At 55.3% G+C, this 27,785-nt stretch overlaps 2 protein-coding genes across 5 annotated transcripts; one reads left to right on the forward strand and one right to left on the reverse strand.

Annotated features, from left to right (window-relative positions):
* Window positions 1-3,717: 3,717 nt before the first annotated feature.
* TMEM160 (transmembrane protein 160) lies at window positions 3,718-6,086 on the forward strand. Its single transcript, XM_004767507.3, has 3 exons — window positions 3,718-3,965; window positions 5,006-5,098; window positions 5,737-6,086. The coding sequence occupies exons 1-3, from the start codon at window positions 3,758-3,760 to the stop codon at window positions 6,000-6,002; spliced, it is 567 nt and encodes a 188-aa protein (XP_004767564.1). The 5' UTR covers window positions 3,718-3,757; the 3' UTR covers window positions 6,003-6,086.
* Window positions 6,087-6,224: 138 nt separating this feature from the next.
* On the reverse strand, window positions 6,225-23,352 carry NPAS1 (neuronal PAS domain protein 1). 4 transcript variants are annotated; one of them, XM_004767506.3, is made up of 12 exons: window positions 23,164-23,352; window positions 21,885-22,067; window positions 21,230-21,465; window positions 13,460-13,533; window positions 13,132-13,221; window positions 11,117-11,288; window positions 9,609-9,724; window positions 9,227-9,384; window positions 8,623-8,729; window positions 8,158-8,305; window positions 7,344-7,438; window positions 6,225-6,813 (listed from the first exon to the last, which is right to left on the reverse strand). In XM_004767506.3, exons 2-12 carry the CDS (start codon window positions 22,004-22,006, stop codon window positions 6,350-6,352), a joined length of 1,782 nt encoding a protein of 593 aa, XP_004767563.1. In that variant the 5' UTR covers window positions 22,007-22,067; window positions 23,164-23,352; the 3' UTR covers window positions 6,225-6,349. The 4 variants fall into 4 exon arrangements, with proteins under 4 accessions (XP_004767563.1, XP_004767562.1, XP_012919547.1 ...); XM_004767505.3 differs by having other exon boundaries at window positions 21,885-22,125; XM_013064093.2 differs by having other exon boundaries at window positions 21,885-22,128.
* Window positions 23,353-27,785: the final 4,433 nt, after the last annotated feature.

A 27,785-nucleotide genomic window follows, 5' to 3' on the forward strand; every position in this document is an offset into this window, starting at 1 on the left:
CTTCTAAGTCTTTTTTTCCACTGAGTAGTCAGCACCACATTCTACAGACGAACGTCAGGCTATGCTACCACCCAGGTCAGAATGTCCGACTGGCTCTCATCACACTTAGCATAAAATAGGAAGCCTTCAACATGGCCCCTGAGATACCAAGCATCCACCTCATCTGTCTCTTACTGTTTTGTCCCCTCTCCCCTTGCTCACTTTGCTCCAGCCACACAGGCCCCCCAGCACTTCCTCCAGCATGTCAAACACACTGCAGCCGCAGGGCCTTTGCACATGCTAAAGCCCTCCTCCTCCTCTTCACCTCATAGAGGACTCCTTGTCACTCTAATGGCTACTCCAATGTCACATCCTCAAAACTCAGCAGCTTAAGATAAGAAACATGTATTATTGCCCATAGTTTCTGTGGATCAGGGAGTACCCACAGGAGTAGCTTAGCTGGGTGGTTGTGCCTTGGGACTTCTCATGAGGTTCAGGCCAGGGCTATGGTCGTCCAAGGACCTGACAGGGCCTAGAGGAATCTTCCAAGGAGGTTCACTCATGTGGCTGGCAAGCTAGTGCTGGCCATTGGCTTCTCCACAAGGCTGCTCGGGTGTTCCACAACATGGCAGCTGGCTTCCCACAGAGAAGGTGATCCAAGAGAGCATGGCGGAAGTGGCAATGTCTTTTATGACTCAGCCGTGGAAGTTACAGTCGGTCATTTACACAGTGTTCCCTTGGCCACACAGAGCAGTCCTGATTGGATGTGAAAGGAAACCACACAAAATGTAAAGATGGCTGACATCCTCCTAGAGGCTGGCTCTCATAGACTTTTGTCATTCTCTCCCTCATCACCTTGATTAATTTTCTGCATGGATTTAACATTTCCTGGATTATATTAATTATTCCTTTGTCTCCCTTGCCCAGTGTTGTCATGCCCATAGGGGCCGGGACACGTCATTTTTCTGTCTAGTTCACAGCTATATCCTCAGTGTTTGTTTTGTTTTAGTTTAGAGAGAGATAGGGGGAAGGCAGAAGGAGAAGGAAAGAGAATCTTAAGCAGGCTCCATGCTGGACGTGGAGCCTGACAGGGGGCTTGATCTCACAAATCTGAGATCATGACTGAGCTAAAATCAAGAGTCAGACACTTAACAGACTGAGCCACCCAGGTGCTCCCATATCCTCAGTTTCTTAAACAGAGCTCAGTACATAGTAGGTAATAAATATTTGCTGAAGTAATAAGTGGAGAATCTACCCTTAGGGGGTTCTGGAGACCAATAAGTGGGCTGGTTTCAGCTGTCCAGGTGAAAGATAGCAAGGTTTGAACTCAGGAAGGAAGGGAGAGAGAGAGATAGCTATTGATGGGGTCACTTCTCCTCTTGCAAGTTTCTGATCTCTTCCTGATACAATCCAACCTTTGTAGGGAGGTGGTGTGATCCTTTTTTTTTTTTTTTTTAAGATTTTATATATTGGGGCACCTGGGTGGCTCAGAAGTTAAGTGTCTGCTTTCAGCTCAGGTCATGATCCCAGGGTCCAGGATCAAGCCCTGCATCGGGCTCCCTGCTTGGTGGGGAGTCTGCTTCTCCCTCTTCCACTCCCCCTGCTCCTGTTCTCTCTCTCACTGTGTCTCTCTATCAAGTAAATAAATCTTAAAAAAAAAAAAAAGGAAAGGAAACCATTTCATGATGGTAAATAATTGTTTATGTTCAGTCTTCTGCACTCACTGTAAGCTTTGCTGGGCTCCAGATTCTTTCTGTAAGCCTCTGATCATGCTTTATCTGGTCCATGCCTACTTGGAGTTCAGGTTTCAAATCAGGCACTCCCTTACTGACTCCATACCGAGGCTGGGTTAGGTAGCCTCTCTGGGCTCCTCTAGTCTCTTGGACTTTCCTAAGGATTTACTTATTTAGCATGTTTATTGCTTATTTTCTGCCTATCCCTCTAGAAAGGAAGCTCCTTGAGAGCAGGGAGTTTTCTAATCCATGAACATGGTATATCTCTTCACTTATTTAGATCTTCTTTAATGTGACTCAGCAGTGTTTTGTAGTTTTCAGTGTAGAAATCTTGCATATCTTTTTTTTAAAGATTTTATTTATTTATTTGACAGACAGAGATCACAAGTAGGCAGAGAAGCAGGCAGAGAGAGAGGAAGAAACAGGCTCCCTGCTGAGCAGAGAGCCCGACACGGGGCTTGATCCCAGGACCCTGGGATCATGACGCAAGCCGAAGGCAGAGGCTTTAACCCACTGAGCCACCCAGGTGCCCCAAAATCTTGCATATCTTTTGTTAAAACATTTCTTAAGTATTTCTGGGTTTGATACTATTGTAAAGGAACTTATTTTCAATCTCATTTTGCGACTGTTTCCTGCTAGTTTGTAAACATAAAATTGATGTGGTTTTTTGTTTGTTTGTTTGTTTTTCAAGTAGGCTTTATGCTGTGTGTAGAGCCCAAAGCAGGGCTTGAACCTATGATCCTGAGATCAAGACCTCTGCTGAAATCAAGACTGAGTTACCCAGGCACCCCTATTTTGAAGATTTATATCCATGTAAAGCAAGAGCACAGCGTCTGTTACATGGTTCGTGCCCAACAAACATCAACTTGTATTATCTCACTTTTCCTTCCCTATAAAAGAGGGAACATTCTAGTTCGTAACTCCCAGGGTTACAATGAGAATTAAAGGATATCATGCACAGACTGTGCATAGCAGAATTTTTGGCACTGGGAAAGCTAGTGGTATCTATTTGTTTTTATTGTTTACCAAGTCCCCTACTTATATTGGGTTGGGGGCCATGGAGATGTTTCAGTCAAGGACCCAGTCCACTGAAATCTCACAGCCTATTGGCAGAGACAGGTAAGTATAGAGATCATTACCACACAGTGTAGTAGGGAGATATACAAAGCTATGTGTGGACCCAGAGACAGAAGCTGACTGCTGAAATTTGCAGTGGGATCAGGTCCCTCCTGCCTCAGACATAAGTTTCAACTAGAAAGGAAACAGCAATTGTTTATCATAGGGAAAATCGGAAACAACTTAGGAACGAGGATCCCCTGTGGTACCTACGTATAATGCATCTGTATGAACCATTAAACTTAGTGCCATGGAAGGGAAGATGGGGATGGTTGGCTGGGGCGTGGGGTGAAAGTTACTTTTCATTAGACCCTTTTCTATCTTTTGCATCTTGGACTGTGTTCAAAATAAGCAGTATTTTTAATGTAAGAAAGTATGCTGTGAAAAGTATTCAATGCCACCAATGTTCACGACTTATTGTTATGTGAAAAAAGTTAGTCAAATGACATCTCGTTTTACATTTACCTAGATAAAAAGGGCAGGAAATACAACTAAGTATTAGCACTTACTTCATCAGTAGGATTAATTTTAAGTTTTACTTTCACTTCTAGACTCTTACAGATTTTTCTAAGATTCTACATTAAGCAGAGTTTTGTTTTGTTCTTGTTTATTGGCCATGAGAATTAAAGTTCTTAACAAAAACTACAACTCCCAGCAGACATCGTGTCCCCAGCTTCTGAAGACCTGCCTCTTAATGGCGCAATGTTCGCTGGGATTCGTAGTCCAGTAGCAGAAGCTAGGAGGGACGCGCAGTACCGGCACAGATGACAGAGGAGGAATCACCACGGTGTTGACCAATGGACAGTGGGGGCCAGCCTGAGTGATGTTCACAAACCCAAATGGTGAGCCAATATGCTTGAGTGACGTGTTCTTCAGCCTACGGATGGCCTATAGGGGCGGGGTGGTGAGCGGCAGCCGTAGTGCGAACCATGGGAGGCGGCTGGTGGTGGGCTCGGGCCGCCCGACTGGCCCGGCTCCGCTTCCGGGGGGCGCTGCTGCCGCCTCCACGGCCCCGGAGCGGGGGTGCCCGGGGGTCTTTCGCCCCCGGCCATGGCCCCCGCGCCGGGGCTTCGCCGCCCCCCGTGTCCGAGCTGGATCGTGCGGACGCCTGGCTCCTCCGGAAAGCACACGAGACAGGTCTGAGGCTGGGGTCGGTCACGGTGGGAGACGGGGTTCAGGATAGCCGAGCTGTCGGTGGGCGCGAATGGGGGTTGGGGGCAGGGCTCCTGCTGGAAACTGGGCTGGGGCTCCGGAGCGAGAAGGGCTTCCGTGTAAGCGCAGGGAAGTGCTTGCTGCAAGAGCGCAGTGTGTCCGCAAAGACGGGCTTGCAGATGGGATTGTATGTCCGGTGCAGTAGGGATCCAAGAGGTTAGTCGGGCTAGGACAGGCAGCCTTATAAGATTGCACTGCCTGGGGGAGAGAGGTGTCCAGAGAGCGTTAAGGGGTGGGGAGTTGCCTACTAGAGGGGTCCGTGTTGGAAGAGCCAGTTCAGCTTGGAGGTGACCACTCTGCATTAGGCGGGAGCGGGGATCCCCACGAAGAGGGGGCGAGTTCCCAATTGGAGGGAGGAACAACCAATAAAAGCAAAGCTCTGTGCTGATTGGAGGGCTGGGTGATCCAGGCTGCAGCGGGCGGGGCGTCCCGTGCAGACAGGGTAGATAAGACGCTGGGGTAAGGGTGTGGGGTTTGTAACTCCCACCAGCCGGTTAGGGCCCCACAAGGGTCTTGAATGGATGTAAATAACAAAGAAGGACAACGCAGATAGTTGATGTTGGAGGGACACTGAGGGGGGTGGTGGAGAGCGCCCTTAAGTGAGGGAACAGTTTGTCCTGGAGGGAGATGCACGTGTATGGGGGTGGGACATGGACCAGGGTGACCTCTTGGGATCTGCCTGCCCTCAGATTTAGGTCCTGCATTTTTGGTTCCTAGGTGCTCCTCCAGATTCTAAAGACTGTCTTGGCTCTTTGGTGCTGCGGACTTTGGGAGAGAGGGCTCAGAGGGGACAGGAGCCGACAGTTTGGAGGAGGGGGATAAGGTTAGGTGGAGGGCTGCCAGGACTAGGCCGGGATCCGGGGTGGGATGACACGGTGGGATAACATTGGGCAGAATGGGGGTGGGGGCAGGGTTTGAGCTAATGCTGACTTCTTCCCCCCACCCCACCATTCCCCCTCCTGTAGCCTTCCTCTCCTGGTTCCGCAATGGCCTCCTGGCATCCGGCATCGGGGTCATCTCCTTCATGCAGAGTGACATGGGTCGGGAAGCTGCTTATGGTGAGTGCAGACCTCCACCCTGACCCCCCACTGGGGAGGTAGAGCCCCCATCTTCCCCAGTGGGTGTAGATCCCTCCCTGCCCCATCCCAGCCTGCCCATAGTTAAGTGTAGAACCCCTCATTCTTTCCCCTGCCAGAAGCCACCTCCCCCACACTTGTGTTCACTTTCCACCCACCCACCCGTACTTTGAGGACACTGGATCACCGTCGTGGGTGCCCCCAGGGAGGGCTTTGGGTCCTTGCCCCCTCCTATCTGACTTCTCAACGGAGTCCTGACTGAGCCCCTCATGTTGGCTCAGCCCCAGCCCAGTCCCACTGCCGCCCCACAGCTCTGTTTTTGCTCTCAGCCCAGCTCCCCACTCTTCCTCTGGTCCTGAAGCCCAGCTCCACATCCTAGACACCCCCTCTTGACACCTTCTCAAGCCCCTGAGCTTGGCTCTGTACTGACCCCTACCCTGACCTTGACTTTGTCCCATCCACTAACCCCACCTCAGTCTCCTGACCCAGCTCCGCCCCTGGGTAATCAGGTTCCCACACCCAGGCCCCCAGCCGCCCCACAGCAGGCAGCCCCTGCCTGGGAGCTCAGGCCCTCCCTCCTGCTGACTGTGCCCCTCCCCCCACCCTCTCCCCCTGCACAGGCTTCTTCCTGCTGGGCGGCCTGTGTGTGGTGTGGGGAGGCTCCTCCTACGTGGTGGGCCTGGCTGCACTGCGGGGACCCATGCAGCTGTCGCTGGGTGGTGCAGCAGCGAGCGTGGGGGCCGTGCTGGCCGTAGGCCTGCTCTGGGCTTGTGCCGTCGGCCTCTACATGGGTCAGCTGGAGCTGGACGTGGAACTGGTGCCCGAGGACGACGGGACAGCGGCTGCTGAAGGCCCCGATGAAGCAGGCCGCCCACCGCCAGAGTGAGTGGCTGGGCCACGGGGAATGGCCGGGCGCTGGACGGCCGGGGGGCCTGAGGACTGAGACATTAAAACCTGACCCTTCGCCGGCTCCATGTTCCGCGTGGTGGTTCCTAGGACGGGGCGGGAGGTGGGGAGGGGCGGGCGTGGGAACCAGCGGAGGCAGGCGGAGGGAACCAAGGAGGAGAAAGAAAAGGAGAGAGGAGCCCCGAGGCCCCGGAGACAGAGCCACAGAGAGGGAGAAGGTGTTTAATTTTCCAGGCCCAGCAACGGGGCTGAGCTCAGCCTTCTGGCGGTGCCCTCCAGGCCCCATCTGTCCCTCAGGGTCCGGCTCTGTACGCAGCCCTCCAGTCCTCAGTCCCCCTTCCGCTGCACCCGGGTCCCGGTGGTCCCCGGGTAGGACAGGCCCAGGGTGGGGTAGAAGGCCTCGGGGAGGGTGGGGCCCGGGGCCAACCTCTGCAGGTGCGGGTACACAAGGCCCAGCTCCGCGGGGCCGTAGCGGATGGTGCCCGGTGTGCAGAGGCCCCGCACGACGGGTGGCAGGAAGCCCGCATGGAGGAGGGAAGGTGAGGGGTCCCCGGGAGGCCCCAGGCCCCAAGGCCGCACCAGGTCCTGCTTCAGAGCCCCTGCCCGGATGACAGAAGTAAACTCGGGTCGTGGCAGGGCCAGGTGGCCAGACGACTCCTCGTCCCCACTGTCCTCTGGGTCTTTAGCCTGCCCTGGGCCAGGCTCCACTTTGATGCGTTTGCCCCGGCTCCGGGGGGCCTCGTCCTTGTCCAGGGGGGCAGCCTGCTTCCCTTCCCCTGGAGGCTCTGGCTCTGGAAGAGGAAGATACGAGGGAGCGGCGTGTGCGTGCCCCCAGCCCTCAGTCTTCCCATCTGTGGAATGAGCTGAGCTTAGTGGTCTAGAGCTGGGGGTCTCAGCTGGGGCCATTCTGTCCCCCAGGGGGACACGTGGCAGTCTGGAGACATGTGTGGTTGCCACAGCTAGAGATTGGGAGTCCTGCTAAGTACCCTACAGTTCCCAGGACAAGGCCCCAGAGCCGAGAAGGATCTGGCCCTTGATAGCAGCAGAGGGGGGATGGACAAGTGCTAGCCTAGACCCGCATTGCCCGACAGAACTTTCCTCGATGCTATTCCCTTTCTGTGTGCTCCAATGCAGTAGCCACTGGCTGCGGGAGACTGCTGAGCCCTTGGAACGTGGTAAGGGTGACCAAGAAACTCAGGCTTTCGTCTTTAATTAAACGTAAGTCACCACATGTGGCTAGTGGCTTCCAGACTGGAAAGCTCAGGTCCCCGAGACCCCTTCCCTGGGAGGTCCCCGGGATGAGGAGGGAGGTGGGGCTCACCTGTGGGCTCCGGCTCAGGGCTGGAGGTGTCCTCACAGGCCACGCTGGCCGGAAGCTGGAAGGCATCCAGAGGGGTCTGGCCGCCCTCGGCTTGGCTGGGGACAAGACAGGTGGGGTAGAGTCCCCACCCCATGGTACTTAGGGCTCATCATTGGAACCTCAGACTCCAAGCTGGGTTCTAGCCCCTTAGCCCTGTCTGGTGAGGCCAGACCTGGGCAGCCTATGCCCCCTGCCCCTCGAATACCACCACCTGGGTGTCCCCTGGGTACTGCGTGCCCATCTCCTCTCAGCGTCTTCCCCTTTCAGACGGCGCTTCTCTCAGGAGCCCCAGTCCAGGCCATCAAAGCCAGAGATAGGGGGTGTGAGCGGAAGCCATGTCCCCTCCTCCACCGCACTGCCTGGCATTTCCCAGACCTGTCCCAGCCTCTGCCCTGGGCTCCCAGCCCCTGTCGTGTCCCGTGAAGTCCCCCACAGCAGCCAAGGAGGTCTGGTCACAAACCGGATGGGACTGTGACGTTCTCCAGCCTTACACCCTGCCATGGCTCCCAGTGCCCCAGAATCCAGTCCCTATCTTCTGCCTGGGGCTGAGGCCACTTCAAAGCTGCTGCCTCACTCCTCTCTGCCCCCTGAAAGCAAGGTCACCCCACCTCTGGGCCTTTCCTCTTACTGTCCCCCTGTCTCCTTCCTGTTTTCAAAGCCTTCTGGGCTTGTCCTCTTTGAGAAGCCCTGCCCCCTCGAAGAGGAGCAACCCCCCAAGTTGGGGAGAGATGGCAGAGTATGTGGAGGGGTCCTGAGTCCCCTGTGGGGCCCTCACCTGAGCACGTAGCTGACCCAGAGCACATGGCGCTCCCCGGGGCTCTTGCCGCTCACGGCCACGGTGGCCACGGACTGAAGCCACACGAAGCCTCCAGCCCGCTGCAGCCAACGGTAGTAACCGGTCATCACCTGCCCCTTGTCCAGCACTGGGCCCAGCCCCGGGGCCGTTGGAGGCAGTCAGAGACAGATGGACAGGAACATGGGGCGGAAGAAGGCGGCAGGACCAGGGAGAGGGACAGTAGGGAGGAGACAGGGCAACAGTCCAGAGCGGGAGATGGAAAGAGACCGAGTCAGGAGGACTGAGCATTAGCTGGGCACAGGGGCCTTCTGGATTTTTAAGGGGGGGGGAGCGGCTCAGAGAGACAACACAGCCCCTTTCTACGTGCCCCACCTCTGAACTGTGGCTCAGGGTGCAGGGATCGGGGCACTCAGGCCAGGGGTGCTGAAGGGCAGGGGTTCTTACGGTCCAGGTGGCTCTGGCGGATCCTTGCTGCGTCCTGTCCATGGACAAACTGGTAGCAGCTGCGACCCACGAGCTCCGACGGCCCCAGGTCCATGTGGTCGCTGACTCTGAGGGCAGCGGGTGACAGAGAGAGGTGAGAAGGGGTCTGCGATCACGGAGGTCGAGGACAAGAGGCGGGACTGGCTCTCGAATCACCCTCGTACAAAACCAGGCTCTGGAGTGCTTTGGGCCTCAGTTTAACCCTGGGTCAAATGGGCATAATACTCCGAGCGTGGGGACGACGGCCCTGTTTCCTTTTCCCCTCTGCGTGGCCGTGGCGCACGAGACAGTGGAGGAGAGGAGAGGCAGAGAGACAATGTGGGTCGGGGAGAGGTGGGGCTCCGCGAAGGGGGCCTCGGGGACGCCCCGCCCCCCCTCGCCGCCGGCCCCGCCCCCCTCGCCGCCGGCCCCGCCCCAGCCTCCTCCTTCCGGTACCTCCGCCCTCAGTTGCTCTTCCGTGCCCCCCCCCACTGCCCCCCAGGCGCCCCAGCTCGGCTTTTGACTGCCGCAGCCCCAGCTCTCCCGCGTGGCCCCATCCGCCCGCCTCGGCCCCCAACCCCGGTACCTGCTCTCACAAGCAAGGATGGTGAGACCCAGGCTGAGACGGAAGACGATCATATGTCCGTGTAGTGGCAGCTCAGCCAGTGGGGCGGGGGGCAGCGTGTGACCCAGAGCCACGAGGCCCAGGGAGCGGGCCCGAAGGCGCCCCGTGACGTGGATGACCTGCAGGTGGCAGGCGGGGTTGGAGCAGAGGCCTGGAGAGGCCCGGTGGGGGCGGGGGGGGGCACGGGCAGGAGGACCACAACGCGGCCACCGGGCCTGGCTGTGGCTGTCACCACAGGTGCTGGGACACAAGGACATGGCTGGCGGGAACGCGCGGGGAGGTCTCCCCAGGTGGTTGGGGGGACTCCGGCGTCAGAAGCTGGGGCGGCAGAGCTCACACTCACCTTGTACCCCGAGGCCTTGACGTGCAGCCCCCTCTTGGTGAGGGTAGACTTCATGCGGATGAAGAAGGAGCGCTCCTGGACCCGGGAGAAGGGAGGCACCTCGGTCGCGCTGGCCTCTAGGGTGGGGAGTGAAGGAAGGTTAGGGGGTCTGAGGAAGAGACATGGGCCCCTCCTGCCCCCCATACACCTAGCCAGACAGGGTCATGCCCACAGCCTAATGGGTACATGACCTCACTGAAGTCTATACCAACCTCCCCTCTGAGCTACAGCCAGCTGGGTCTCTCTAAAGCTCAAATATAACCCTTTCCCTCCCTGCCCTGAAGCTGCCACAGCCCCCTAGGGGTTAAGCCCAGCTCCTCACCTCTCAGCCTAAAACTAGGGCAAGAACCGCCTCCCGCTGACAACATCTCTAGCTACAAACTCCAGGTCTCAAGTGGGATAGCTCCTCCTCCAGGAAGCCCTCCCTGACCCCCAGGCTGGGTCATGCGTGCCTCTGGGGTCTTCCACCCCAGCCCTGACCACTCTGGACCATCATTCTCAAGGGACTGGTCAGTCTTCCCCACCTGGACTGTGAGCCCGGAGGGTAGGGCTACTGTCATCGAGCCCAGCCCTCCCCAGCACAGAGCAGGGGCTCAGGGTATAGAAACAAGACCCACAAATACAGATTATAAATCCAGTGATAGTCTTATAACTGCTCACACCCAGACGAACCTGTGCCTGGATCTTGGGTGCAAACCTAACCCCACTCTCCAGTGGACTCCCGTGTATCACAAACCTCTCCCAAGTTTGCACACGCTGCTGATAGCTCGGAGGCTTTTAGTGTTAAGCAAACCCAATATAAGCGAATCCTACTTAACCAGAAAGTTCACTTCTAGTCCCCCAACATCCCAGGCCCCCAACACTTCAAAAGGAACTTTCAGGGTACTCTCCCAACACTCTCCCTCACCAACATGGAGTGGAATTTTCCACTGGAGGAAAGGCCTGGGAGCGCAGATGCTGCAGCCAGAAGAACCTGGGCTGGAGTCCAGATTCACCACTGACAGCTGTGGGACCCTGGGGCAATGAACTTAACCTCTCTGTGCTGTGCCTCAGTTTCCACCTGTGCAAAATGAAGACTGTGATAGTTCCTGCAGGCGGGGCTGTGATTAGAAGTCAGTGAAACTATGCCCTTAAAGACACAGCACCTGTAAAGGCCAGGGAGTGTGCGCTGTTTTATTATTACCAAAGCCGGGCTCCAGGGGTCACCTACAGGCACCCATCTCCACTTGGCGGCCAGAGGGGGTCTTTCTAAAACTCAAGTCTTGGGGAGCCAGGCAAACATAGGCAGCTTAGGCAAATATTAGGGAGCCAAGACCTGTTGCCTTGGTTTAGCTTCTGATCAATTTACAAAAATTTGCTTTGCACAGCTCAAAGGAGAGCGGGTTTTGTTTAAAGAGATGGCAGGTTACCGTGTACCAGGTGTCCCTTGACCTACCCTCAGCCGCATTCTTGGGGGCCCTTGGAATTACCGATCTCAGGGGTGTCCGCAAGCGAGGAGGAAGACGAAGAGGAGGAAGAGGAGGGAACGGAGGGCGGGGTGGGAGGCCCCGGAGTCGGAGCCCGGAGCCCCAGTTGCTCCAGCACCTCGGAGTGGTCTCCGGGATGGATGTAGTCAAAGACGCTGCTACCCGTCAGCTCCACCTGTCGGCGGAAGAGGGGACCGCAGGGAGCGCGTAAGATGGGCGCGGTCATTCGCCCGGGCTTCAGCCTTGCGCTCTCTCGCCTGTGTGGCAGGCGCGCTTCAAGCCAGTTTTGTGTTTTATTTTTATTTTTTAATAAGATTTTATTCATTTATTTGACAGACATATATCACAAGTAGGCAGAGAGGCAGACAGAGAGGAGGAAGCAGGCTCCCCGCTGAGCAGAGAGCCCGATGGGGCTCAATCCCAGGATCCTGAGATTATGTCCTGAGCTGAAGGCAGAGGCTTTAACCCACTGAGCCACCCAGGCGCCCCAAGCCAGTTTTGTGTTTTTATTCGAATCTTTTAACCTTCCCCCCCTTTTTCTTTTTTCCTTTTTAACCTTTTTTTTTTCCCCAAAGATTTTATTTATTTATCAGAGAGGTGGGGGGAGAGAGCGAGCACAGGCAGACAGAATGGCAGGCAGAGGCAGAGGGAGAAGCAGGCTCCCCGCTGAGCAAGGAGCCCGATGTGGGACTCGATCCCAGGACGCTGGGATCATGACCTGAGCCGAAGGCAGCTGCTTAACCAACTGAGCCACCCAGGCGTCCCCCTTTTTAACCTTTTTTAAAGGAGATACAAACTTGGGCTCTTATGCCTTCTCACTTCAAGGCTGGTGGTCATTAAGGATTTTCTGCACCTGCTTCCTCTCTAGAAGCCGTGAGCCTGCTTCTCACAGCCTCCCTTTGCCACCCCACACAGTGAGCAATGGTGCCCCGAAATGAATCACACGATATCCAGCAGCGGGGGCGACGAGGATACACGGCAGTGGAATGGCTTTCTAACTCTTAGAGTTAGAACTTCTCAATCAGACAGACTACCATCCAGTTCACCCCCAAGTCTCCCAAAGCAGTCTCCCTTTGCTCCACACCTCCCCCAGTCCAGTCCAGTCCAGTCCAGTCCAGGTCCCCACCCCCCCACACCCCGTATTCCTGCCCGAGCGTCCTCCCTGCTCTTCTGGCTTTCAGTCTCCACTCAAATACGCCTACTAAGTTACTCAGCTGACTATGCCTCCCTCCCCCAACCTGAGAAACCTCCCAGAACTCCCACTGCCCCTGGGTTTGGGCTCACATGCTTCCCTCTGTCCCTCATCCCTCCGAACTCCTGCTTATCAAACCCTTCCCTGCACCAGGTGCAAGCCTTTACTCCATGCCCCCCACCAAACCCTTCCTCTTGTCCGTATTCCTCCTCCAGGCATCTCCAATAATTCACTGAAAAAGTGCTCACAAAGGCCAAACACCGAGCACGGACTTTTCTAAATTTGCCATTTGGTAAAACCTTGGTCAAAGCGATGGGAGGGTAGCAAATTGTGCTGAATGGACTGGGGAGGCCTAAGATGCCACCAGGAAGAGCCAGGCCCCCCAGGGGTGGCGATGTGCGGTTTCTGCTTTTAGCTCTCAGTGCCAGCTGCGGGAGCCGGGGCAGAAACAGCTGGCGGAAATAAAGACAAAACACAAGCCAGTGCACTAAAACACCACAGAAAATCTCCCACAGTTGCCAAAACCCAAGCCCTCCAATACAATGGCTGCAAGTCTCTATAATTGTTAAGCAAGTTTGGGGGAAAACGGTGCATTTGGCAAAAGCTCATTGACAAACTGATCTTTCTGCTGATCGGTTTTCTTCAAACTGACTTGTTACTTTAACATAACCACCACCTCCTGGGGTTCCCACGGGGTGCACTTTGAGAACCGTGGATCCAGTTCACTTTTCAGGCGGGGATGGTGAGGCCAGGAGAAAGGGCATGCATGTACAGCAAGGGAGGGGGTAGCTGAGCCCATCCGGGCAGCCTTCCACAGGGCCCTTACCTGTGAGAGACCTAGATAAATGGAGACGGTCTCAGAAATGTAGAGGAACTTCCCTTCTTGGTTCAAGGCAAACACGAAGCCATCCAGGGACTAGAGTGGGGAGAAACAGGGAGAGGGGAGAGGAGGGCTGGGCATCTGTCTGTCCAGAGGGTAGGTGGTAAGACATTCTGAAATCTGGATCTCCACCTAGGATGGATTAATCCTGGGGCGGGAGGGCTTCCGTGGCGGTGGGAGCCCCCGCCCCCATGGATGCTGGAGAAAACCGTGCTGCTCTCCGGAGGTGGCCACCAGGTGGCAGCAAGGAGCAGCAGGCAGGGCGGGGCCTCACCTGCAAGATGTGTCCTCCCAGGTGCTGCTCGAAGACTTCCGAGACCAGCGCCACGCGGCCCCTGTGGCCTGGGGCTGAGGACAGAGGGAGGGGTGAGGCCGGGGCCGTTGATATTCGAGCCAGTCTACAGATCTGCTTCTCCCCAGTCCTGGAGCTGTCTTGGGGGCAGGTCGGGGAGAAACTTGGGCTTGTGGGGAGGGGTGGAAGGGGTGGAAGCAGGCTGAGAGCCAGAGGCAGAGAGAGGCCAGAGGAAGCAGGGAGCCGTCCATCCGCCCATTCATTCGGAAAGTCTCCCTGAGCCCCAGCTGTGCAGCCGCCCCTGTGCTGGTGACACGGAAGCATCCAGGAGGGCCTGCCCCTCCCCTCATGAAGAGCACACAACACGCAACATGCAAGAAACTAACAAATAAAGAATTATCATCCGTGCCGGTGCCTTGAAGGATTGAGAAGGTGGTGTGAAGTGAGGGCTGTTGAGGGTAGAGAGTAGAGACTAGAGATGACAGAAAGACAGAGACATTCGTCCAGAGAGCCAGAGAAAAAGAAACAGATATTGAGAGACAAAGACACCAGACAGACAAGCAGATGGACAGAGAGGCATACAGAGGGATATAAAGGAATACAGAAAGAGAAAAGGACATTGCAACTCAGCAGAAAAAGGACAAGCAGGTTTGGGTGCCCGGCTGGCTTAGCCGGTGGACCAGGTGGCTCTTGATTTTGGGATCATGAGTTTGAGCACTGCATAGGGTGCAGAGATTACCTAAGAATAATTTTTTGGTAAAAATTGTATTTAGGAGCAGCAGAGGGAGAGGGAGAAGCAGACTCCCCACTGATCAGGGAAGCCTGATTTGGAGCTCGATCCCAGGACCCTGAGACCATGACCTGAGCTGAAGGTAGATGCCCAACTGACTAAGCCACCCAGGTGTCCCAAGAATAAAATCTTCAAAAAAAAAAAACAAAACAAAAAACAAACCCCTAAACCCCAATGAGATGTCATTTCACACCCCACTAGGAAGGCTAGAATTCAAAAAGAAATGGTGGGATGTGGAGAGATCAGAATCCCTGTGCGTTGCTGGTCAGAGTGGAAAATAAGGCAGGCGCTCTGGGAAACAGGATGGAGGGTCCTCAATGAACCACACATGGGTGGCACCTGGGGGGGCTCAGTCAGTGAAGCGTCTGCCTTTGGTTCAGGTCATGATCTCAGGGTCCTGGGTTTGAGTTCTTCATCGGGCTCCTTGCTCAGCAGGGAGTCAGCTTCTCCCTTTCCCTCTGCCCCTTGCCCATTCTTGCTCTCTCTCTCTCTTTCTAGTGCTTGCTCTCAAATAAATGAATAAAATATTAAAAAAAAAAAGTCACACACACAGTCCCCTGCCACACAACCCAGCAATTCCACTCCTAGGTATAGACTCCCAAAGAACTGGGAACAAGCGTTGTAACAAATATTCCTTCCCAGATGTTCACAGGGGCACCATTCCTAACAGCCAAAAGGTGGAAACACCTCAACAGTCCATTGATGGCTGGACAGATAGATAAAATGTGCTGTATTCATACAGTGGAATATCATTTTCAGCCAGGAAAATGAAGGAAGCGGGAAATGCAGGCTCTAATACGGATGAACTCTTACAACGTCATGATGGGGGCACCCGCCCGGCTCAGTCGGTGGAGTGTGGGACTCTTGATCTCGGGGCATGAGTTTGAGCTCCACATCGGGTATGGAACCTACTTTATTTTTTTAAAATTATTATTATTTTTTGGCATCTACTTTTTTTTTTAAGATTTTATTTATTTATTTGACAGAGAGATCACAAGCAGGCAGAGAGGCAAGCAGCAGAGAGAGAGGAGGAAGCAGGCTCCCTGCTGAGCAGAGAGCCCAACACAGGGCTCGATCCCAGGACCCTGAGATCACGAATGAGCCACCCAGGTGCCTCTTTGGCGCCTACTTTTAAAAAATGTGAAAACATTACACAAGAGGCCACACACTGTGTGATACCATATCTATGAATTGTCCGGAACAAGCAAATCCACAGGGACAGAAAGCAGACTGGTGGTTGGGGGCAGGGGTCATGGTGGCAGGAGGGAGTGGGGATGGGGAGAATCTGCTAATGTGGGGGGGGTGTTTTTTTTGGAGGGGGGAATGAAAATGTTTTGGAACCAGATCGAATGGGGGCTGCACAGCCCTGTGACTGTACTGAGTACTGCTGAATTGTGCACTTTAATTTTAATTTAAGTAGGCTCCACACTGGAAGCCTTGATCTCACATCCCTAAGAAGAAGACCTGAGCAAGAGTCGAACGCATAACCTACTGAGCCACCCAGGCACCCCCTGTACACTTTTTTTAAAATTTATTTTTTAAAAAGATTTTATTTATTTATTTGACAGAGATCACAAGTAGGTGGAGAGGGAGGCAGAGAGAGAGGGAGAAGCAGGCTTCCCACTGAGCAGAGAGCCTCATGCAGGGCTTGATCCCAGGACTCTGGGATCATGACCTGAGCTGAAGGCAGAGGCTTTAACCCACTGAGCCACCCAGGTGCCCCCCCCCACACTTTTAAATGGTGAATTCCATGTTATATAAACGTTACTTCAATTTTTTTTCTAGTATTTATTTGTGTGTGTGTGTGTGTGTGTGTGAGAGAGAGAGAGAGAGAGAGAGAGAGAGAATACAAGCATGGGGAGCAGCAGGCAGGGAGAGAAGAAGACTCTCTGTTGAGCAAGGAGCCCGATCGGGGGCTTGATCTCAGGACCCCAAGATCATGATCTGAGCGGAAGGTAGGCGCTTAACTGACTGAGCCACCCGGGTGCCCTACATCCAACTGTTGATTTTGGCTTAGGTCATGATCTCAGGGTCATGAGATTGAGTCCTGCGTAGGGCTCCGAGCTCAGAGGGCAATCTGCTTGAGATTCTCTCTTTCCCTCTTCCTCTGCTCCTCCCCCCTGCTCTCTCTCAAATAAATAAATCTTTTTTAAAAAAGATTTTTATTTATTTATTTGACACACACACACACAGATAGAGATTGAGAGATCACAGGCAGGCAGAGAGAAAGGGGGAAGCAGGCTCCCTGCTGAGCAGAGCCCGATGCAGGGCTCGATCCCAGGACCCTGAGATCATGACCTGAGCCGAAGGCAGCGGCTTAACCCACTGAGCCACCCAGGCGCCCCTCAAATTAATAAATATTTTAAAAGAGATAGGGACATGTGGTCACAGAGAAATTCAGACAGAGACAGAAGAAGACTGAGACACACAAAGAGATGGAGAGAACAGAAACGAGATGCCCAGAGAGACATACAGAGAAAGAGAGTGACAGGGGACATGGAAAATGAGACCGCCCGTTCCCACTGGGGAGCCTCTCCCTGACCCTGCAGAGAACCACCTCCCAAGGGGCCCTATGTCCAGACTGGGGAGCCAGGGGACTCAGTGACCTTGAAGGTCACCAGGTCTGGTGCCAAGGGTCCAGGTCTGGGACCAAGCCCCAGGGCTGGCCCTCGCTGGCTGTGTGCCCTGGGACCAGTCCCTTTGCCCCTCTGTGCCTCAGTTTCCTCCTCTGTCAAGTGGCTTTGCAAAGAGCGCTAACCTCATGGGTGGATGAGCATTCAGTCAGTTTAAGGAACAGAAAGGGGCCCCGCCCCCTCCTGGCACGCGGCAGGTGCTCCCAGACGCAGAGCCGGGATTAGTATTAATAGTGTGATTACTATTGTTATTTCCAGACCATCAAAACACCAGGCGGTCAAAGCCTGCCCCCCGCGGGCCCCTCGGGACTCGGCCCCCAGCCCCGCCCCCAGCCCCTCCCCCCCGGCTTGGCCACGCCTCCTTCTCCCAGGAGCACCTCCCGCTGTTTGCACCCTTTTCCCACCCCTGGCTGGAGCTTCAGGAACAATAAATGGGGGGGGGGGTTGATGGGGACCCCTCCCCCGAGATGCAGCGCGAACCAGCGAACCAGCCGGGTGACAGGCAGGAACAATGCCGCCTGCTAATTGTCGCAATTTTCCCCTGTCATTTCTGCTAATTCCTTCATTTTCCCGCTCACAGGATCAGCCCAGGTCAGACTGAACGGCTGCAATTAACAGCCTTAATGGGCATGTCGGACGGGGGTGCGCAGGGGGAGGGCTTGCTGTTCCCCCGTTGGGACGGGAGCTTTGGGGTCGGTCCCCATCACGGGCTGATGCATCTTATCATCCCCCAGCCTCCCCCTCCCCAAACCCAACTCCCCAGACTCCTCCCCCTGCATTCCCCCCTCTCCCAGCAAATGCCTCAACTCCTCTGTCCCCCAAATTCCCCACGTGTGTCTCTACTGCTCCCAGATCTGTCCCCTCCTCACATCCAAAGCCCCAACCATCACTCACTCATTCAACAAACATTTCCTGCCTTTCTCACTGCAGCCTAACTGCTGGAGAAGAAAATTGTTGCAGTTGTCATCAAAGAGCGGGGACTGAGGGGACACGGGGAGAAGGCTGCACCCAGGTCTTGGGGATCCAGTCACCTCCTACTCTCAACTGGCCGGAGAGAGAGTTTTGCTCTCTGGGGAGGGGTAAACTTGGCTCCCTGGGGGCAGGCCTCTGCTTGCACCTCCTCACGGGGCTCCCTGCTTCTACCTTCACACCTGCCACCTCTGTCACCTCCAGCTCCCATCCCACTTGGAGTAACAGTCAAGTCCCCACCAAGGTCCATGAGACCCTGCAGGACCTGGTCCCTGCTGTCTACCTCCTGCCTCACCTATTCCTCTCTGCCTTATTGTGGCCTGCACCCAGCAACCTGATTCTGCCTGCCTCAGGGCCTTTGCACTTATTCCCTTAACCAAGACTGCTTTTCTTCCAGCTTTTCTCAAGGATTGCTTCCTCACCTCCTTCTAGCTCAAAGTTCCCTTCCTCAGATAGCTGTGCCTGATCTGAGAATGAAAATGTCAACCCTCTTCCCCTCATTCTGTTCCACAGACACCCAACAAATACTTCCTAAGCTCTTACTGTGCCCCCAGACAGTGTTCTAGACTTAGGGAACAAGGTGTCAAGGGGAAGAGACACAATGAACAAGAGAAAGAAGAAATAGTGTCAGATGACAATAGGTGCTCTGGAAAGAAATAAGGCAGGAAAGGGAGACAGGGAGCGCTGGTGGGGTGGGGGGAGGCCTTCCTGAAGAGCTGATGTTTGGAGGGAAGGGAGTTCCTGCAAGAGAGCACAGCAAGTGCAAAGGCCCTGAGGTAGGAATGTCTTTCTGAAGAACAGCAAGGAAGCCTGTATATGTGTGTGTGTGTGTGTGTGTGTGTCTGTCTGTCTGTCGTCTGTCTGTCCAGGGGTGGGAGGGAGTGGAAGAGCTGAGAGGGGTAGAAAAATGAGATCAGAGAGGTGGGGGGCAGTGGGCCTTCCATGAAGGATCTGTAGGCCCACCCCTGAGGTCAGGGACTTTGTCCTGTCCCCGAGGGTGTCACTAGAACAGGGCCTGGCAGGGGGAAGGTGCCCTGTGGGTGTTGAATGAATGAATCCTGACCACTGACACAAGATCCAGGCTATCTCCTCCCTGCACTTGGAGGTCCCTGGCTAGCCTTCAACATCATTGTGCTGTTTCACCCACAGCCGACTGAGGCCCAGAGACTGGGACCTTCAAGCTCCCCAGAGACCTATGAAAAGGCCAAGTCTGGAGGCTGAGAGGGTGCTCTCTGAAGCCAGTCTGAATCTCAGCTGGGCCCAGCTTGGTTGACGAGACCCTGGGCAAAGAGCTTCAGCTCCTGGGGCTCAGTTTTCCACTTCTGTAAAATGGGAATCAACACTGCTTTTTCCTCCTGATGTTTTTTTTGAGAGGCTTAAGTACGTTTTGTGGTTTGTTTGTTTTTTTCCACATTATTTGTATATACTGCTCAACACAGTCTGACATGGATTGGCTATTTTGGTATAAATGAGGAGGAGAGGGCAGCACGTGGCCCTTCAGAGTGTGGGAGGCATCCTGCTTTGCTCTGACTAGCTAAGATGCTGTCCTCAGTTTCCCCCCCAGGGGCGACTAAGGAAGCAGGCACTTGACCTCTTGCTGGAGACCCTGCAAAGCAGGAGACGCCTCCAAATTCCTACTTCAGGGGCTACAGGAAGGAGTCCATACAGTACCTCCAACACATACTGTCCTGGACGGTCTGTGTTGGTACCCCCTGGGTAGGGGGGCCCTCCAGGGAGTAGGGGCTGGGGGCCCCCAGGAAGTCCACGGTCTGGCCCCTCAGGGCAGTGTCCTCAGCAGGCTCCGGTCCCCTTCAAGGGCCCAGCCAGGCAGTGGTGGTGGGGGGAGCTGGCCGCTGCCAGAGGGGCTCCCTCGGCACCCCCTCCCTTCCTTTCTCTCCCCGCGTTCGGGACAATAGACAAGATGTTTATCCCCCGCCTGCGCACGTGTTGTTCGCGGTAATGACAGTAATCAGCGGCCCTAATGCCGCATTCTCTCGGCGCCAGTCAATTCGCCTAATTACCGCCTGGGAAGCCGGATTATTTAAATTTAAATGGTGATTTATTGCGAGCTTAATCAATGCTATTTTCTCTCCCCCCACCTCCTCCCCTGGGACTGGGGCAGGAGGGGAATTGGAGCCCCTCCAACCTCACGCTAAGGACACCGGTCCCCTCTGGGGGGACTGTAGCCTGCGGTGCCCCCGCCCTGTCACCTGCGACCTCGGATTAACACAATTCACGGTCTTCTCATCGTTGAGAGAAGCAATAATAGTCAAACAGAAGTAATAACAGTAACATAACACTCCTGTGCATCTATCAACGATAAAGTTGAATTATAATAAAAGGAGCTAGCTCTCTGTGTCTGTGTTTTACCTATCCTGTATTTTTACATAATGTCTATTTCTGTTCTCGGTTTATCTCATTACGGGGTCTTGGCTACTAGGGTGTCAGCCTGTCGGGTGTGTGTGTGTGTGTGTGTGTGTGTGTGTGTGTGTGTTTGAATCAAGTCTGTTTTCTGCTGGATCCTGACTGCTCAGAGCAGCAGCCGACACACAGTAGCTGTTTAATAAACCACAGGCCCCAGCAATTCTGCAAGGTCACCCCTGACCCTAAGAAGTCACTAAGTATTGACTGCACCTGGATCTTTACACGCATCACCTCGTTGATTTTCATCTCAGCCCTCTGGGTATGCTTGTGGACTTTCATCAGGATTCCCATTTCAGGAGGCACAGAGAGGTCAGGCGGCCTGCCCCGGGTCACAACGCTTGGTGGTGGGTGTGTGTGTGTGTGTGGCCGAGTAGGGACAGGGACCCAGGAGTCTTTCTGAAGTTCTCCATCTTACCTGCCCCCTTATACTGTCTCCCTCCTGCTTTCCCAAACTGGGAATTCAAACTTCAGGGTCCTTGGGCTCCCTCCTGGGGCCCCTCAAGTTTGAGTGAGGGGGTTTCTTGTCCATGAGTGGATGGGGAGGCCCAGGCGGCCCCCCCAACCCCATCCGGCCCATGGAGTTGCGGACCTTCTTTGTGATAATAACGATTTATCTCCCCTAATAAAAATAACCGTATTGGCTAGTGGTCGGATCCCTGGTGTTCCCGGGGCGGGGGATTGAGGGGGGAGTTGCTTAGTTGGGCCAGAATGTATGAAATCACCCCTACCTCGTGTGCCCGCTTTACAGATGAACAGACTGAGGCTTGGAGACTATCAAGTCTCCGGGTTCGGGCACACAAAATGTCTGGCTGACTCCCAACCCGGTGCTCCCTCTCAGCCAAGAAACTAGGCAAGGGCGGGCGGGCACCTCACAGTCCCGCTGTCTGGCCTTAGCTAGGGCCCTGGGACCCCCGCCCCCCGCGCATGCGCACTCACCGAGGCCGGCCGGGGGCCCTGCCGCCCGCAGTCCCCAGGGCGGCGCCCCGAGGGCGGCGAAGCGGCGCAGGCGGAGGTAGGTGACGCTGAGGCGTACGATGGACGCCTTGTCCAGCTGGCTCGAGATGGCTCCGGGCAGCGGGAGCAGCTTGGCCAGCTCGAAGAACTCCAGGTTCTCCTTTCCGCGCCGCGAGCGCGCCGCGTTCCGGGACTTTTCCTTGCGCTGCGCCTGCAGGCTGGGCGGGCGGCGCGGAGGGGGCGTCAGCCGGACCGCGCAGCTCAGGGGGCCGCGGCCTCGGGGAGCCCCGCCCTCGGGGCCTCGGAACCGGGCTGGACGTGAGAAGTGGATTCGACATTGGAGATGGGGGCAGAGCCTGAGTGTGAATTCTGCACCCGGCCGTGGGGACAGAACCTGGGGTGTAAATAAATTCTGGAGGGAAGGAGCTGGAAGAGTGGAGAAATTAAATGTTGAGTATGAACTCAGAGGAAGGGCAGTGGGAACGGAACGCGGTGGGGGCTGTTTGTAGAACAAAGGTTGAGCTGCTCTGGGTAAGAAATTCGAGCTCCAGAGGGCGGGGCTGCAAACTGAGTGTGAATTCTCCCAGGACGCCCTTGGGGGCGGGGCCACGGTCCTAGGGGGCGGGGCTTTGCTCACCAGGGTCCCGGAGGGGCCTTGACCACCAGCCCAGGCAGAAAGTCCCACGGGACGCTGCGGCCGCGACCTCCCCCGCACTTGACCTCGCCTCCGCTGCCACTGCTGGGGTAGGGGGCCGCCATCTCCGCGGGGGCGGGCTCAGGCGGGCCCAGAGCAGCCTGCGGGACTCGAGACCCGCGTCTCCTGCCGCGGAAAGGAGCCAGAGGCAGCGCTCGGTGCCCGAGGGGGGCCCCCAGGAGACCTGCTAGGGAAACTGAGGTCCGTGCGGGGTTCGGGGTCCCAGCAAGGAGCTGGGGCTGGATGGTGCCTCAGTTTCGCCTCCCCGGAGGCCCCAGGACGGATCCCGCTGTTCTCACCCTGCCCGGCTCCAGGCGAAGCTCGGGGCGAAGACGTGCCCCGCCGCTGCCGCCGCCGCCTCCCCCGCGCCGCCCGCCAGCGCGGCCGCCTCACGCCCGCGCCGGGCCGGCTCCCGCATACCAATAGGCGCACGCGGCGCGCATACGGATCCGACCGGCCCGCGCTCTGCGTGCCAAGCATGCCCAAGCCAGGCGGGCGGGGGGCAGGCGCCTCGTCGGGGCCCAGGCGCGCCCGGCTCCTGCCCCCAGAGCCCTCTGTCCCTGGGATCCGCTCCCCCAGTCCATCCCAGGAGTCCGTGTGCCCGCATCCGCGGTGCGCCCATTTCCCTGGCTAGGCTAAGGAGGTAAGGGGGCAAAGGGCAGGGACCCCACCCCATGCCCTGCCCAGGGACCACCACCTCCCGCCCTTGGGGTGTGGCCATGTGTCCCGGCCGCCAAATATCCGCAATCACAACTTCCTTCGCGAAGACCCGGGCGTGCGAGCCACAGCCCCCGACGCAGTGGCCAGAGCATCAGCCAGAGGACGCCCGCAGGATGGACCCAACACTCGGGGCCCAGGTGTTCTGGTATTCAGATCCTCCAGAAGCAGGAACGTGTTCAGTTAGGTCTTCATCCCTCCGGGACTAGGCGTTAAAGATACCCTCTCCCCCCGCCCGCCCCCTTTAACCAGGCCGCCCCCAAGCCTCTCCAACCAGGTGTCCAGATGCCCTAGACCTTGGTGCCCAGGTACCCAGCCCCCTATATCTCCGGGATCCAAACATCCGTGTCCCCCTACCCCCAACCTCAGGCTACCCGCGTCCCGCTACCCTAGCCCCCCCGCACACTGGAGTTCGGCCCCCTGTTTCTTCAGGACCCAGTAGTTCCAGGATCCCTCCTGCCTGCCTCCCGGCGTCCCCTCCCCGCAGGACCCACAGCGCCCTTACCTGGCCGCGGGGCAGGCTCCGGGCGCGGCGTGGGGCCGGCCGGGCGGCGCAGAGGGGTGGCCCCATAGACCCCGGGGCAGGCCGGGCTCCGCGGGGCGCGCGGGCTGTGGCGGCAGGTTCTCCGCGCCCACCGCGGCCTCGCAGACTTGGTAGACGCGCGGACCGCGCCGGCAGGCGGGGGCGGTGTCTGCGGAGCCCCGCCCACCCAGTCTCCGCCCCCTCGGGCCAGCCCCGCGCCCGCCTCTCCGGCCTTTGCCGGTTCCCAGCGAGGGACTCCTGAGCTGCCCCGCGGTCCGAGTCCTCTCCCCTGGCGACAGCTTCGGGGGGTCCCACCCCTCACCAGAATGAGCCTCGGAGCCGCAGCTTCCGCATCTCGAGAGGGGAACACCGGAGTCTCCATACTCCATCCGGAGGAACTAGCACCTTAGTCCCCCAAGATAACCCCGTGCTCCAGCGGCCCCTCGGGACAAGGCGCGCAGCCACGCACCCAAGCTCCCTGTAGGGGCGGACACTTAGCCTTCAGTACCCGCGCAAGGGATGCGAATCCAGGCGTTCGAGACCCTCCTTTCCCAGGAGAGAATTTCGGGGTGTCAACATGCCCTCGACAAGAAGGGAAGCCCCGCACCCGAGACCCCTTCCCCTTATAAGGCCAGGCTTTGGCGTCCGGACCTATCCTCTCTTAGGGACTGAAACCCAGACCTCCGGAGATCAGGATCCTGGCTACTGCTACAGGATTTCTATTCCTCTAGTGCCCGCGGTTCTTGGTCACGCAGCTTCCAAAAAAGGAGAGGTAGACCAGACGAAGAGTGATGGGGAGCAAAGCAAAGGCTATTGAGCAGTATAGCAAAAAGCTCCCAGAGAGGGAGGGGGCCCGAGAGGGTTGCCCTTGGAGTTTCTGTGTGTAGGGGGTTTTATGAGCTCTTTCGCGGAACTATCTTAAGCAACCGGGTGTGCTCAGTGGGGCCAATCAGGGTTTTGATGGCTATCCGTCTACCTCCGAGCTTAATGCTTAGGTGGGGACGGTATTTTGGGGCTGACATCTGGGGGCTTATCTCATAACCGCCCCTTGCTGGTGATAATAGCAAACTCTTTGTGGTTGTTTAATATAGGACGTTTTGCAGAAGCAGTTTCTGCAAAGGCTGCAAAGCACAATGGTAGAGTGGTCCTCTCTCCAAGCTACAAAACAGGATGTTGGAGCTGTTTCGTCTTAGCTGTCCCGACTTCCGTATTTTCTTGCTGGGGACCCTGGCCCTGACTCCCGCACTGTCCAGCTCACTGCTGACTTTATCTCCTTCCCCTCATCCCACCACAGGGACGGGAACCCCAACCTCTGAGCTCCTCCTAGGAGACCCCAGTGCAGTGCATGAAGATGGGGTCTTAGGAGAGCCAGGCAGGAAGAGAGGCCTGGGCAACCAGGCATGGCTCTGCCTCTGGTTGGACAGATGGGGAAACTGAGGCACACACTTCTGAACAGTCCTGTGCACTGGCTGATAGAAACTAATTTTTTTTTTTTTTTTTAAAGTAAGCTCTCTACTCGGGATGGCAACTGCAAGTGTGGTCACAGTGGCTCAGTAGATTGAGCACTTGCCTTTGGTTCAGGTCATGATCCCAGGGTCCTGGGATCTAGTCTGGCATCCTGCTCCTTGCTCAGCAGGGAGCCTGCTTCTCCCTCTGCCTGCCGCTTCCCCTGCTTGTACTCTCTCTCTGTCTGACAAATAAACAAATAAAATCTCACAGGAAAAAGAGTTCCGTGAGCTACCGGCTGAGCCTGCCTGGTGCCCCGATAGGAACATTCTTCAACCCACTCATGACAACCACAGCCAACAGCTCAGGAATCCCTTTTGTTTCCCTCATTCTTTTCTCCATAGCAAGGTTCTATTATGAAGCCCATTTTACATCTAGGGAGACTGAGGCCTGGAGAGATACATAGCTTGGTTATTGTTGGTCTCTTCAGCCAATAATATTTTCCTGTTTATCCCCAGAGAGACTGGATGGGGTGTCAGGGTGGGGATTCCAGATCAGATTAGCAGCTTCTGTCTCCTGACCTCACTTCCTGGCTCTATGGTCTGGACTGGTGCTCTCCCAGGCCGTGAGAGGTACACTCATGCGACCCAATTGATTTAAGAACACACACACACAGATTTTGTCAAGGGAAGGGCCTGACTGCTGAGGTTCAAGCTGCAGGTCTGCCACGTGCTCCTGTGTGACTCAGAGCAAAGAACGTCCCCTCTCTGGGCCTCAGTATTTTTTTTTTTTTTGTAAAATGAAGTTGATTCCTACCTAGTATATACCTCATAGCACGGGTGTAAGCATTAAATAAGTTTATACAGAAGTTCTTGAAGCATGACCTGGGGACTGGTTCCCGAGACCTTCTCAGGGGGTCCGCTAGGTCAGATTTTCATATGGAGATATTTTCTGTCTTTTTTCACTGCATTCTCGCACTAGCGTCTGGTGGAGTTTTCTAGAAGGCGCATAGCATAGGGTATTACAACAGACTCAATGCAGGAGCAGCCTTGAGGATCCGGCTGTCTTCTAGAATACCAGACCTGATGGACATTAGCAAAAGTGTAAAATAATGGCCCCTTCCCATTAAATCGTTGTGGATTGGAAAAGACTTTTTTTGAAAATATATTTTTCATAAAATGTGATTAATGTTAACTGGTAATAGGTTTATGATTTCTGTTTAAAAATAAATGTCATCTTCAAAAAGAATTCTCTGTCTTAACATCTGATAAGGCTTATCAATCAAAAATAAAAGCTCTTTGGTCTTCCCTAAGAATGTCGAGAAGCCCTGAGACCAAAAATCTGTACCACTCACAGAGTCACTGATAGACTCCCATGCACACCACTAAGGGCCTCTGCTTCCCATCTGTGAAATGGGTGAGTGGCCCTGGAGTATCTGCACCCTTCGGCGGCTCTGAGGACACGTGTGGGAAGAAACAGGACAGCTTCTGGGCCAGGCTGTGTGTTTCAGGCGGGGGCCCTCCAACTGGGAACTGAACATTTCATGAAAGGCTCTTGGCAAAGGTTTGGGAAAACCAAGAGGGCTGGTGCAGCACCCAGGGTAGGCAGAGCAGTGAGCAGTTAGCACCTGGGGCCTAAAGAAGGAGGGGGAGAAAAGATGGTGGGGGATCCCAAGACTGCGGTGGCTGAGACCCTCGTGGTCTCCTACCCAACACCTCTGCTAACCTGGCCTCCCCACCACTTAGTTGCATCTGTATGGCTCTCCATGGCCTCAACTCCACTTTAAAGACACTTCTCAAAGCAGCTGGGTAGAAGAGATGGGAAGGATAGTATGCCCCTTTGGGAGATAGTGAGCACCCTGTCCCCAGGGAAAATCAAGGAGAGGAACAAGCATTTTGGTGGGCACTGAGAGTGTAGTGTGTGTGTTCTTTTTTTTTTTTTTTTTTTTTTTTTTTAAGATTTTGTTCATCTACTTGAGAAGAGAAAGAGCACGTACAAGCAGCGGGAGCAGCAGGCAGAGGGAGAAGCAGGTTCCCTGATGAGCAAGGAGCCCGATTTGGGACTTGATCCCAGGACCCCGAGATCATGGCCCGAGCTGAAGGCAGTTTCCCAACTGACTGAGCCACCCAGGCATCCCAAGTGTGTGTGTTCTAATGACTTCTACTTAAACATTCTTATTCTTCCCAGGTGGGAGGTGGAAAAGTGGAGAGCATAGGTTTAATCTTAAAAAAAAAAAAAAAAAAAAAAAAAAAAAAGATTTTAGGGAGTGTCTGGGTGGCTCAGTTGGTTAAGCAACTGCTTTAGGCTCAGGTCATGATCTCAGGGTCCTGGGATCCAGCCCCGCTTCAGGCTCTCTGTTCGGCAGGGAGCCTGCTTCCCCCTCTCCCACTCCCCCTGCTGGTGTTCCCTCTCTCACTGTGTCTTCTATCAAATAAATAAAATCTTAAAGAAAATAATAAAAAATTTTAAAGAATTAGAAAAATAAAAAGATTTCATTTACGTATTTGAAAGAGAGAGAGAGAGCATGAGCATGGGGAGGGTCAAAGGGAGAGGGAGAAGCAGGCTCCCCGCTGAGCAGAGAGCCCGATGCGGGGCTGGATCCCAGGACCCTGGGATCATGACCTGAGCCCAAGGCAGACCCTTAACCAACTGAGTGCCTCCAGGCGCCCAAAGAGCGTAGTTTTAAGGAGGTGACTCAGTGGGCTTAAGTTCTAATTCTGGCTCCACTTGTGTAGCTTGGGCAGCTTCTTTCCTCCCTGTGTCTCACTATCCTCATCTGTAAAATGGGGATAATCTAACAGTCCTTACCAAATAAATGAACCACACAAACCCTCCTTGCTACATTGATATGAATCTCAAAACTAGAATACTAGTGAAAGAAATAATTACTAGAAGAACGAAAGCAGAATGAACCCATTTTTAGAAGGTCCACACACAAGCAAAAGACACAACCTATTACTTAGGGACGTGATCCCGGGCCCTATGAGAATAGCAAGTAATACATCAAGAGAACGATGAATGTGACGTTCTGGGAGGTATCCCAGTCTCTCCAAAGACTCTGGAGGAAGAGGACACCGTTGGCCCGGGGGTGGGGGGCAGTAGAACGAGTCTCCCCGCCGACGGGAGACGGCGAGAATAGTAATAGTTACTATTACTAC

Source organism: Mustela putorius, unplaced genomic scaffold, assembly GCF_011764305.1.
Source record: "Mustela putorius furo isolate JIRA1106 unplaced genomic scaffold, ASM1176430v1.1 tig00000196_pilon_pilon_pilon, whole genome shotgun sequence".
Classification (NCBI taxonomy): domain Eukaryota; kingdom Metazoa; phylum Chordata; class Mammalia; order Carnivora; family Mustelidae; genus Mustela; species Mustela putorius.

Excerpts from the sequence above, each read along its gene's own strand:
- TMEM160 (XM_004767507.3), top strand. The coding sequence starts at position 3,758 with ATGGGAGGCGGCTGGTGGTGGGCTCGGGCCGCCCGACTGGCCCGGCTC. Across the intron at positions 3,966-5,005 it reads CCGGAAAGCACACGAGACAG|CCTTCCTCTCCTGGTTCCGC; the intron begins GTCTGAGGCTGG and ends CCCCTCCTGTAG. Across the intron at positions 5,099-5,736 it reads GGGTCGGGAAGCTGCTTATG|GCTTCTTCCTGCTGGGCGGC; the intron begins GTGAGTGCAGAC and ends CCCCCTGCACAG.
- NPAS1 (XM_004767506.3), bottom strand. The coding sequence starts at position 22,006 with ATGGCGGCCCCCTACCCCAGCAGTGGCAGCGGAGGCGAGGTCAAGTGC. Across the intron at positions 21,466-21,884 it reads AAGGCCCCTCCGGGACCCTG|CCTGCAGGCGCAGCGCAAGG; the intron begins GTGAGCAAAGCC and ends CCGCCCGCCCAG. Across the intron at positions 8,730-9,226 it reads ATCCTTGCTTGTGAGAGCAG|AGTCAGCGACCACATGGACC; the intron begins GTACCGGGGTTG and ends CGCTGCCCTCAG.